General features: G+C 39.1%; 1 protein-coding gene across 2 annotated transcripts in view; it reads right to left on the bottom strand.

The window, feature by feature from the left end:
• The window catches only part of CD247 (CD247 molecule), a 56,090-nt gene extending 48,237 nt beyond the window's left edge, over positions 1-7,853 (bottom strand). For both annotated transcript variants that reach the window (XM_065851639.2, XM_065851647.2), the window contains exon 1: positions 7,697-7,853. In XM_065851639.2, the coding sequence (XP_065707711.1) occupies positions 7,697-7,754 (58 nt within the window). In that variant the 5' untranslated portion in view covers positions 7,755-7,853. The remainder of the gene's footprint in view (positions 1-7,696) is intronic.
• Between the last annotated feature and the right edge of the window lie 4,157 nt (positions 7,854-12,010).

Below are 12,010 nucleotides of genomic sequence, written 5' to 3'. Positions count from 1 at the left end.
CTACTGAAAGCATAATTAAAACTAATTTTACTGAAAGAGACATATATATTTTTTTTTTTTTTCCTTTTAGATGCTTAATTCGAAAAGCTAAATTCCAGAAAGCCTTTACGGCATTTATTAGATGCTCAGTTTCTAATAGAACTGAAATGGTGTTTGGCTTTCTGCTTGAAATCCAGATGAGTTAACCTCACTTATCTTCTCTGGTCCACTGGGTATAATAACACTCATAATACACGAATGCTCACGTTTAAAAGATCAATAGTTTCAAGAAGTTACAAATGAAGCAACTTGTGATGGGGTATTACTCCCTTTCCTTCTCAGAAAAAGGAAAATCAGAGGACACTTGTTGAAAATGGTGGGTTTATGTCCTTTACTTTCACCAATTCTCTTTAAGCTTACCACATGCAAAGATTTATTCTTACACTTTATTCATAAGAAAAACCACCCAGCAAAACTTAAGCAGAGAATTTACATGTCCAGAGAGAGACTGAAAGACCCAGAAGCCCATTACTAATGAAGGTAAATGTTACAGGTAAATGAGGAGAAAAAAATCACAGGTAACAAACAAGCATGAGGACAAATCTACCGCTAGTGTAAACCTCCAAAGCCAGCTAATTATCTACATGGATTACTTTGTGTTGCATTTGTAACTCTTCAAATTTCAGACTAAGTGCTGAACCAGTATTAATAGCAATATTTTTTTTGCATTTCCTGAGAAATATGGAAATAAAAAGTTCTAATAAAAAAAATCAAACCGAAAAATGCATACTCACATTGCTTCATACAGTACCATGCCTGAAAATCTTCTATTACAAATTCCCTTAACAGGTTCTAGTCTAATAATGACTGAGACTTTAAGAATGAGTTCACCTGTGCGCACAAACTCAGTATCATACCTTTGGCTAATAAACCGTAAAACAACATAAAATAGCAAATAAATCCTGAAAATTAGCAGTAAGTTGCTAGGAAGAAATCCGTAGACTTGAAATAACATTCTTTTAAAAAATTATCAAAATAAACTAACTCAATACGAGACATTTTAGGATCAGAGCAACTATATTCAGAGTAATTCATAGGACTGTCTGTTTCTTAGAAACTGTCTTCAGCTTAGGTAGACTTTTTTTGTAAGATATTAATTACACAATATTTCTCTCTCTCTCTCTAAATGTATAACCTCCCTTCCTTGAGAACACGATTCTTAATGCAACTTGCAAGACCTTATCCTACTTTTTAATCTTCAGAAACGCACTTGCGTGCTTACACAAAGTGCTGCTGAAGTTTCCTTACTTACATAAAAGCCCAAGATGATGATACCATGCAAATTCACATCATGGAGAGAGAAATAGAAAAAGAGAGATGACTTCACGTAATTCCAGTAAGACTTCTTTCTTGCAATTGATGGCTGGACAGGAAACAATCTAAATTGCAAGAACACAGAGCAGGTGGATACCAAGATGACTTCTCCTACCAAAGATTTGATGTTGGGTTTTTTGACTGAAGCTTGCTGATACTAAAATATTAGATTTCTTTTTTTGGTTGCCTAATTATATAGCTATCATGTATAATTTGATAAGAGCCAAAATTTTCCTTTGCAAAGGTTTAAAATTCTGCTGTATTGTTGTGAGCTATCAGGTTCTGACATAGGAATCCAATTTATGTATACTTCTTATAGACATCATTCAAACCATTCAGCTATTTCTGAACAACAAAACAAGCATTTGATAACTAGGAACATGCAGTACCTAACATTAGGAAGCTGATCTCTTTCACCAAAATGACATTTGCCGTAGAGCATTCAAAAAGTGACATTGTTACACTACACCAAAATCTTGCTTCAAATCAATCTGGCAAGTAATAAATTATTGTTTATTAATTTTTAGTTTGAGATTAATCCTATATTAACTAATTCAAAACAAATGTGGCTCCCCGCGCAAAGAGCCTCGATCCACTTGCAGGGTCTGTGCAAGTACAAGGGTTCGCTCGAGCCATCCCAGTGCTCCCAACTGGACGTTGCTCTGTTTTACACCTCCTGAGCCTCAGTTCTCTTTGTGAGGAGACAAACACCATGCAGAATTTGAATGAATTTACAGTACATACTCATGCATTAAATATTTGGGAAGCATTTTTATAAATATCTGGCTTTGTTTATTTCAGGTTTGGCTGTCATGCGGATGACAGCAACACTGTTAGTGAAATAAATGCAAAACACCCATGCCCCTGGATGCAACAAACCATTTATAAAATCTGGATGAACAACTAGAAAACAGTTTTGTAGTCACACAGTTCTTTCCTTTATTCAATGTCAAATGTACCCTTACCTGAAATAAAACACCACCTAAATTAGTATTGCCTCATTAATTTCATGGATATTGCATCTTATCCCATTAGAAAAGCATTTCAACCCATTACTTTTTTTTTTTAAATAATAAAATTTGTTTTTACAATTCAAATTTTGAGGCTCTTAGGAAAGCTTCTCTAATTCTGAACGCTTGATGTGCTTTTCTTTTTGACCAAGAAACTATTTGCAGTGCTTGCCAACCACAAGCATTGCAGCATCCTGAGGCAGTCTGGCCTATCACCCTCTAAAATGGCAATTGCCTTAAGAAGAAAAATAATTATAAGTGACAGGTTATATAGATGGTTTGCTCTTTTCTGTTTCTGGGGCCATCCAGGCTTGTATTTTCGAGGCTTCCTTTACAAGCTAGAAAACGTGACTAGGAAACTAGAAAAGTTTATTTATGGTGTAAGTTAAGATTTTCACATAAGACAACAGCTTGAATTCTAAGTAAATTGTATATGGTGAGATTTCTTAAATAACAACAACCACCATCACCCAAACACAACCAAACAACCAAAAAACAAAAAAACAAAAACAAAACAAAAAAAAAACACAAAGAAAGAAAAACAGAAACACAGGTGTTGAAACCTAGACTTATTCAGTGTTTCCTACTACAGTTTATGCTCTCATTTACTGAAAATTTTCCAAACTTTTTTCCTTATCGAGTCCATCAAATCTGGTTTGGTATACATTTCACCTCCATATTCTCTGAGTTTTCAAAGAGTTGTGCTACCATTGTGGCTTCTCCTTCACTTAAAAATATAACAAATTTCAAATGTTCTGCTACTCAGAAAGAGTCAGGATATATATGTTTCCATTACAATCACATCCTGTGAAAGAAATAGGCCAAATAGTACGAGCATTTCATCAGGCTTCGGAACCCACTTGCTGGAAGCACAATGTTTAATATACTCTCACATACCAAAAGTCCATGAAGATGAAAAATCCCAAACTTGTTCTTCTTCTCGTAAGACTTGACAGACATATAACTAAGTATTGAAAACGAAATTAATAAAGGGCTTCCAAAGGTTGATGGTTTATTCTGAGGAAGCTTGTAGGGATTCAAGTATTGCCAATCTATATGGTTCAAAACCCAAGACGGCCTCTGTCCCTTAAACAGAACTTGCGTAGACACCAGCGCTTGTCATCTCTGAGGCTTAGGAGCTACAAGTTTTCACTTCTATTTTTAATAGCTAAATTGTCAAAGGACTGAAAGAACTACACATTGCTAAGTCTAACTTTCACAAAGATGGATATATCCATTGTATGTTGCTAAATACACAGCTTTGCACTGTCTCCCGAGATATGTGCATTTCAGTAGACTGGAGAACTGCAAACTAAGCCTTTCATTTGCCTGCACATTTTATCTGTTATATGTGAAGTTATAAATCTGTTGCATAGGACAAAGTGGAGTTTAATGCCTTCATTGCTTTCCTGAACAACAATAATCTGATCTGGACTCTCGTATTTTAAAAGCTAAAAACACTACATATTTTTTTAAAAGGAGCAGAATGGAATTTGATTAAGAAAACAATATTAAGAAAGGCTCATAATATTACGTTATACAATAATGGAAATCAGAAAAATCTGCAGAATTTCAGCTTCTCAAAGACTCTGGAAGAGCATAAACTGCTTTCTTAATGTTAAAAAGAAACATCAGCAGAACTTTAATTTAGCTATCCACTGAAATCGAATCGGTAGGAGAGTGAAAACCAACAATACGCATACAAGTAAATATCTTAAAAATACATAAAATATTTATCCTGTTAAAGAAGTTGTATCTTCCATTCATGCCACCCTGAAAACGTATTGTCTTGCCAGAATTGCTGACAGATCTTACAGTTCTACACACAATACAGACATTCAAATATACGATGAACTGGACAAGGAGAGGCGGATTCAATGGCTATCTGCAGCTATGCAAGCAAGTGGGTTTTTTTTCTTCCTTTTTTAAACAGTTCATTAACAGTTTGGAGCTAAGAAGAAAACAATTTTTCATAGATATATGTATTTTTTTCCTCGCTTGCATGTTTTCTCATGGTGCTAGTAACAATTCAAGTTTGTGTGAATAACAGAAAATGGCTGTCAAAAGCGTTCCTCACATGAACGTTCACTTATAAATCAAGTTCTCATCCCGTCTAAGCTGCTAGTGAACCTCGTATTTTTACCCCACTTTGACTTTTTATCGACATAGTCTTACTTAAGAACACACATAGGAAAAATATAAATATATTTTCAGATAGCTTCCCATCTAGCGCACATGAAAAACCAAAAGGAATGCAATTGTTAACTTGTTATTTCACTCATTAGGAATTTTGCTTGGAAGGGTTCAGTCAGAAAAACTTACTCTACAACAAGCATTAGAGAATTGAATATAGTACTGCAAGAGCTCAACAAATGTCCCGTTACAAAGAAAGGCTACATTTGCCTACATTTTGTTCCATTCACCAACATGTCAGTTAATAGTTTTTTCCATGAATTATTAATGAATCATTGTGAACAGGCAGGAGAAAAAGGAAATAAAACATGTAAAATTAAGCCTTCAGATTTTTTTTCTTCTCTAGGACTAACAAGAATTCAGCTGGAAGAATCTAAGACAGTACACGGGGACATAGGGATGTTAGCCAAAATAGCCTGTATTTACTGGTTCGCATTTCCCAGATCAGCTTGTAAACAACTTCCAGTTTACAAATCTTGTAGTCTGTGAACTTGCTAAGTCATCTGGTAAAAGGGAAGGAACAAATGAACCCTCAGACCCATTACCCATCCATGAACCGATTAAAAAAAGGCTCCTCGCACCATGGCGCCCAACGGGCAGAAGACACAGTTATGCAGAACAGCAAGATATTGTGAAATAAGCTTTGCAAGTAATATCAGTCAAAGGCTGACGTTTTAGTTTCTGCGGAGTTAGCAAAAAAACAGGACACTGTCCAAATCTGTTTAGCAGATGATTCTGAGAAAAATGATTTTGTAAATTAGTGAGAAATAGGGAAGGACTGTCTTTGAAGAACCCTCACACATGTATTTATATACATGTGTGTTGTGTATTTATACAAATCAAAGTGTCATCTCAACAGCTATAAAAAAAAAAAAAAAGTAATTCTACAATATTGCCCACAGCACTGTTTTATTGCCATTGAAGTCTATCATACTTGAGATTAAAAGCTCTGTCAACTATACAAATATTTTTCCCATTTTGTGATATTTGGGTAGAAGTCTTTTGATATTCTTCTTATGTTTCAACAAACAACATGACTAATCAAGTTAAACTTCCAGGTATACACTTTCGTACCTTTGAGGGGGGAAACATGGAAAACTAAATGTGTATATGATACGGCTTCCCTCTGTAACTGCTCCAAGGCCAAGTCTGAGTATTCCGAAATTTGTGGTCTGGTGTCAATAACTCAAAATTTGCATCAGAATTCGTGTCACATCTCTAGAATTACTTATTTTAAAATAAAATTTCTCATGCCTGGCATATTTACTTCAGTATGGAAAAGATCAAAATGAAAGGCTTTGCAAGTTCATCATTCCCACTCTTGGCAGCATCGTTCAATTGACCATCTGAAGAATAAGCACAAAACACATTATAGTGAAGTAGAATGAACTTGCTGTAAGATGGCATGCAGCTTACTGAATCTCTGTCCACTTTGACCTTGTTTTAAAAAAAAAAAAAAGTTCACCCTAAAAAGGCTTGAAAACACTCCAGGCAGCAGCAGATCTTTGCTTCTCTTCATAGCTTTGAGCTGAAAAACCAATCTGTTTGGTCTCATATTTGAACTAAATTCATGGTGATCTTACACTTTTATTACTGCACATTTCACAACAATAATGTAGCAACAATTCCACAAGTTTTGTGCTATATTTCTTTTATTCTACCTATACTCCTAGGCTAAATACTATTATTCTTCAAACTATTACACGTATCCAATCAAAAATACTTCCCCTCAAATCCACAGGGAACCATTTCCAAACCGATGGCAACGGTAGCCCATGCAAAATTTGATCCCATGTATTTTTTGTGAGTGTGAATACCCCTAAGGGCTTAGCCCCCAATATGCCTATAGGGCTGGCTTTACCCATTTGCAAACGGTTTTACCCATCTTTTTCAATAAAAGTTTTAAGCTAAAAATGTACAAATAGGAGCCTGAACTACTGATATCTTGTGACAGATGAAAAAAATCTTCGTGTGTTTTCTCTTTTTACAGATGCATTTTGACCCAAACTAATTTCCATGTCTTTATAGCCTTATACATGTCTATGGATACAGAGCAATGTAAAAAACATAAGTACCAGAAGCATCATACTAAAGCACAGTGTCATAATTCGGTCTTTGAAGGGAGAGAGGCCCAGAGGTTGAGTGGAGGATGAACAGAAGGCATGCCTACCACACAGCATAAGCCCCTGCATAAAATCCTCCTGAAATGTAACCTCTACAAACTACCAGAACTGGTCCTCCAGCACTAGTAGCGAGTAGCTAAGACACACTTTGCTAATCTCCAGAAAACTTTCAAATAAAAAGGCTGTGGCAGTAACCAAGGCTCTTCCGTGTAAGTAAGGGTGGTGTGTTAAGTACATTCAGGGTGTACATTGTGGGGAAAAGTCTTCTGGTGAATTTTGCTTTAATATATGCTCAAGCTTAGCTTCCTAATTTTGGCTGACTTCTCCAAACTTAGGCAAAGGCTGAGCCATTTTCTGGATGTAAACTCTATTTTCTTGCTCTTTTGCCCTACAAACCTACTAATAAGTACCTTCATCTCTCCCAAAGTTAACATGACTATTGAAGATGTGTGCATGCCAAAGCTGCTCTATTTTCTGCCCAAGCAGAGCCAATGTATCCACCAGAAGTAAATATATAAAGGTAAAAATTAGTTCACTTTACACTGTCTAGCAGGAACAAGCATGAAGGCAGAGACACAAAAGGAAGGACCCTGTCCTTTTTCTCATCTCATACGAGCCCCTCTTTCCAGCCTGCTGCACATGTGGTTTACTGGAAACCAGCCACCCAACATACCATTACAAGCCACACCAGCTCTAATTTTACCTAACTAAATTAAAAGCCTCTCTTGTGCAGACTACTAGATGTGACTAAATGTTCATTATTGCCTCAAATTTCCCCTTTCAAATCTCAAGGAAAGCTACTCAGATGAGGGCTAAGAGCCTTATTTAATTATGTGTTGTTCAGCTGTGTCAGTCGCTCCAGCAGGAGAAGAGGCCACACTGCCAGCAATGGCTGTCCTCACCTCCTCCTCCTCCTCCCTGCCCACCAAAATGGTGGCGAACACACCACAGAAACAAAACGCTCCTTCCTGAGAAGAGCTTTAAGAGCGCTCCTTGTAACAGAGAAGCCTGCCTTACCTGTGACCGGGAGCCGTGCCTGCAGAAGGGCAAAGATGGCGATCCTCCTCCACTTCATCTTGCGATGCTGGGGAGCAGGAGGCCGTGGGGCGAGGACGAGAAGAGGCACCTCCACAGACTTCGCTCGTCTGCTGGTGCTGCAGGAAGCTGAGCTCCTATGAGGGCTTTGGGAGTCCACCTGCCGGCAGCACCGCCGAAGCACGGCACCCTCCTCTGCCTCACAGCCAGGCTGACACTGAGGTTTACATTGGGGTTTCCTTTCGTATTTTTTTCCCCTTTCTTCTTCCTCTTTGCAAGATCTTTTTTTGTTGGTTTTTGGTTTTATTTTGTTTTCCCACTTTGTCTGATGGTTCCTAGGTCATCCCAGTTGGCAGCTGCCAGTCTCTACATAGGGACTAGAAAGCTTATCCAGTATCAAATTTGGCTAAGCTTAGAATCAAAGAACCACAGAACTGTTTTGATTGGAAGAGACCCTCAAGATCATAGCGTCCAACTTCAAAACAGATATTAGATAACTATGCCCAGCGTGCAGTGTGGCATAAATAGAATTTTAAAATTCTAAGTTACAGCCACTCTTAAACCAGTAACTGACTAAACTGGTGAAGTTATAAAGCTCATTTCTAAACTTAATTGGAATATGGCCTTACCAGGAGCACCCGAGCGTTAGCTGCTCTCTCAGGGCTGTGGCATGGCCAGCACCAGGAGAGCTGGGCTCTGCCTCTCATTGTAGACAGCATCTGCAGGACCTAAAACACCAACACAACTGGCCCTGCCTGGTTCATTTCAGTCATACCCGTCTATGAAATGGAGACGTCTTTTGATGTGAACACACCACAGCTTTGCATTTTGAAAGGGTGCCAGCGCACTGCAGAGGTCTGGAGCCATTTTGTCCTCCAAGCCACTGCAGCTCGTAGGGAAGGGAGCCTGTGTCATCTCCGCAGGAGAGCACAGGGTGGATCTCTTCCTTGTTCAGTTTGGAACAGAGAGCGTGGCAGCCTGTAGATATTCATGCCACTCCTTCCCATGGAATGGGCCACAGGATTCAACCTTCTTGCTGCTTGAAGCTGTCCTCCAGCCACAGACTCCAAGGCAGACCAGCACACCTCAGGAGCAGGAGGAATAGTTTGAAGGTGGCTGCGGTCTGGGAGCTAACAAGGCTTTCCAATCCCACGTTGCAGGCTCGGCCATGAACACAGTCCTCAGAGCCACACAAAACCAAGCAGCCGCACTGGCGAAGCCTGGTTTCTCATGCATCCACGTTCTTCATCCAGCACAATGACCGCAGTGCCTCCCATGTCACCCTAAGCCCCTGCCACCCCTTGGGTCTCCTGGGCCTTGCTCTGTGGGGCTGGGCACACAGCCCTGGGTAGCACATGTATGTACAGACTGACTAGCCCCGCATGAAAGTGAAAATGCCCCAGTTTTTCTGCTGCTCTGAGGAAATGAAGATCACTGCAGCTAGCTACATACAATCATGCGTACGAAGAGGTTATGTTCGCGTCTCCTTTATTTAGCTGAATCAATGTTGACCCCCACAGGGGAGTAGCAGGCTGAACCAGGAGAATCTCAAGATTTGTTTCCTTGTGAAGGCAAGCCAGTGATCAAACCATGTGGTGTTAAAGCAGCACTCTGTAGGCAGTGGTGGATAACCACAGAGGCAACAGAACAAGCACACTTTAGCAGCAACCCAGCAAATGTCACTCTGGAGAACACCGTGCACTATGAGCTGGAAAAAACAATCTGATTTGTGTTAACAACATTAAATCATCTCATTATGCTTTTACCCGAGGACCTTGCCACGCTTTTCTAATTAGGTTTAATAAAGCCAGGGCAGTTAAGCTTTTGTAGGTAAAGAAATTAAGTCTTAAGGGAAACAGGGAAGAACAAGACACTAGAATGCGAAGAGAATCAGGACATCTGGGAGTTTTGTGGGTTTTTTTGTTTGTTTAGGGGGTTTTATGTTGGTTCTCTTTATAACAACAGAAATTTTAAATGCATAAGAAAAAAAGGGGAGAGCCAAGGTGTGGTTAGGGGTGCTTCTTCCTCAACATTTCTTATTGTATTATTAAGAAACAGCAACAGCTAATAAAGGGATTCATTTAGGGCAATAGAGCGGAGAAGACACCCAGCATAACGAGATGAAATTGAGAAAGGTAAAACCTGGAGTTTCAGGAAAATCTTCCTGAGATGTTAGAAGTGATTTCTCTAGCAAAGCATTAGAGTATTTATATGAAAAATCACATCACTTGACACAGTGATGCCCACTCTCATTTTGTAAGAAATCTCACATTATTGTGCTCTTTTCAAATGTGAATAAAAATTTTCACTTCTGTTAACAGTAAAAAATAGTACATTTTAGGATGAACTAGAAAATCTTGAAAACACCACTTGTATGTACCTTAAAGCCTAAAACTCAGCCTACTCCCCATCAAAATATAACTGGCTCAACAGAAGATTGCCGAGCGATGACAACAGTAATACTATTAATACATTTCAGGATCAGAGCTTAGGCTGGGAAGAAGCACAAATATCTTGATGAACAATTACTTTTTTCCAAAAGAAAGAAGAAAATGCATTCCCAGCAGGCATAGGAACAGGACTGGTGGTAACTATTTCCCAATAGTATAAGACCACTGGCAGAGTGAGAGTTACTGTGCATATAAGAAGTAAGGATTTATAGTCTTTTGAAAGCAAAGTAAATTGAAGTTCTTGGAAGAAGTAGACCAATAAATTTGTCACCTTTCTGTCTGGAGTAATGAAGGCTAATACACTGATATAACAATATTATGCTTTTTAAAAAATAGTTATTATATATTGTACCAGCCAATATAAAAATTATTCATTTTACCAGCACCAAAACTTAGCACTGCGTGCCATTCTGTGATAGCTAGACAGCACTGCTGAGCCTCTGCTCCGTGCAGAGCTTTTCGTTTGTGGCTCTTCTACCTCAAAAGCTGCAAGGGAAGGCTGGAGATGGACTCCAACCCACTGCCAGTCAGAAGGCAAAGCACTGCCCATGAGAGCAACCACGCATCGAAGCTGAAAGAGGTGTCTTTAGTCCCAGAAACGGCTGTGCTCGTGCACACAATCTATAGCCTGACACAAGCCAGGTAAAGCCCTTTCTGTCCACTTCACCATGTAATGGAAGACTGGCTGGAATAAGGAATTAGTGATAGGAAAAAGACCCCTGTGCTCCCACTGCAGGCTGCCTAAATCTCACTGACACCTTATCCAAAAGCTAAAATAATCTCATACTAGTTATCGATATTTTTAGGTAACAGTATTTTCAGAGGAGCAAATGGCACTGCTCATCACTATTCTGCTGACCCCTGTCTCCTCCTGTTATTGATCATAGCTTCTCCCTTCAGCAGAAAGCCAGCAAATTATCACTTGGAATAAAGAGTTGAGGCCAAAGGTAAGGAAAAGGAATGAAGAGCTGTTTAAGAAATGGAGATTAATGGCAGCAGTAGGCACACTGGGAGAACAGCAGTTGGGCCACTGTGTTTTGATGTCTAGGTAGGGAAAGGTCAGAGGAACGAAGTATATGGACTTCATCTACAAGTGTGGCTAGAGTCAGAAAAAGGCTTTGCATGACTGTGCCTCTAGAAATTCTCTCCTCCCCACCCCTCAGCTTTTGAAATAAAGCAAGTTTATAATTACAACCTAAGTACAATGAAAGTACAGAAAAAAGCAATCATGCCTGTATTATGAGTTATTCTCACAACGAGCACCACATGGGAGATGCAAATTGCACGCAGTCGAGGAGTACAGAAAAAGATAAGAGGAAGTGGTCACCTCTCTAGGAAAAAGCTTTTTGGTGTTCATACTGCTTGCAATTACGTGATGAGGAATTATTTTCTTAGGGTTTCCTTTTCAGCTTATTTGGTCACTGCACTGCTAGGAACTACGCAACAAAAACTTCAGCAGTTCCAGTCCAAGTTGTGCATTAGGCAATCTCATACATGCATTTTTCCAACAGTTTAAACCACACTGTTTCAGTTTACTCCATTCAGCCAGATCATAAGAACTTTGTTAAAACTAGACTAGAAATAAATGTCAACACCAGTTCAGCTGAAACAGCAGCTATTTTTCTCAATACAGACAAGGATACAGCGGAGACACAAAACCCTCCCTGCTGGGTTAAGAAAAGCTCTCAGCTAAACTTGACTCTTTAAACATACAGGTGGAGGCAAGTGCCATTTTAAGAATGACCTGCACTGGGAAGACTGCAAGATTGGATCATGGCTCCTGAAACACAATAGGTCAGGGAACTGAAGTGGTCTCCAAGTACAACTCAGTTGCATTTAACACTGG

This window comes from Patagioenas fasciata, chromosome 1 (assembly GCF_037038585.1).
Source record: "Patagioenas fasciata isolate bPatFas1 chromosome 1, bPatFas1.hap1, whole genome shotgun sequence".
Classification (NCBI taxonomy): Eukaryota; Metazoa; Chordata; class Aves; order Columbiformes; family Columbidae; genus Patagioenas; species Patagioenas fasciata.
This window is presented reverse-complemented; position numbering and strand designations above follow the sequence as displayed.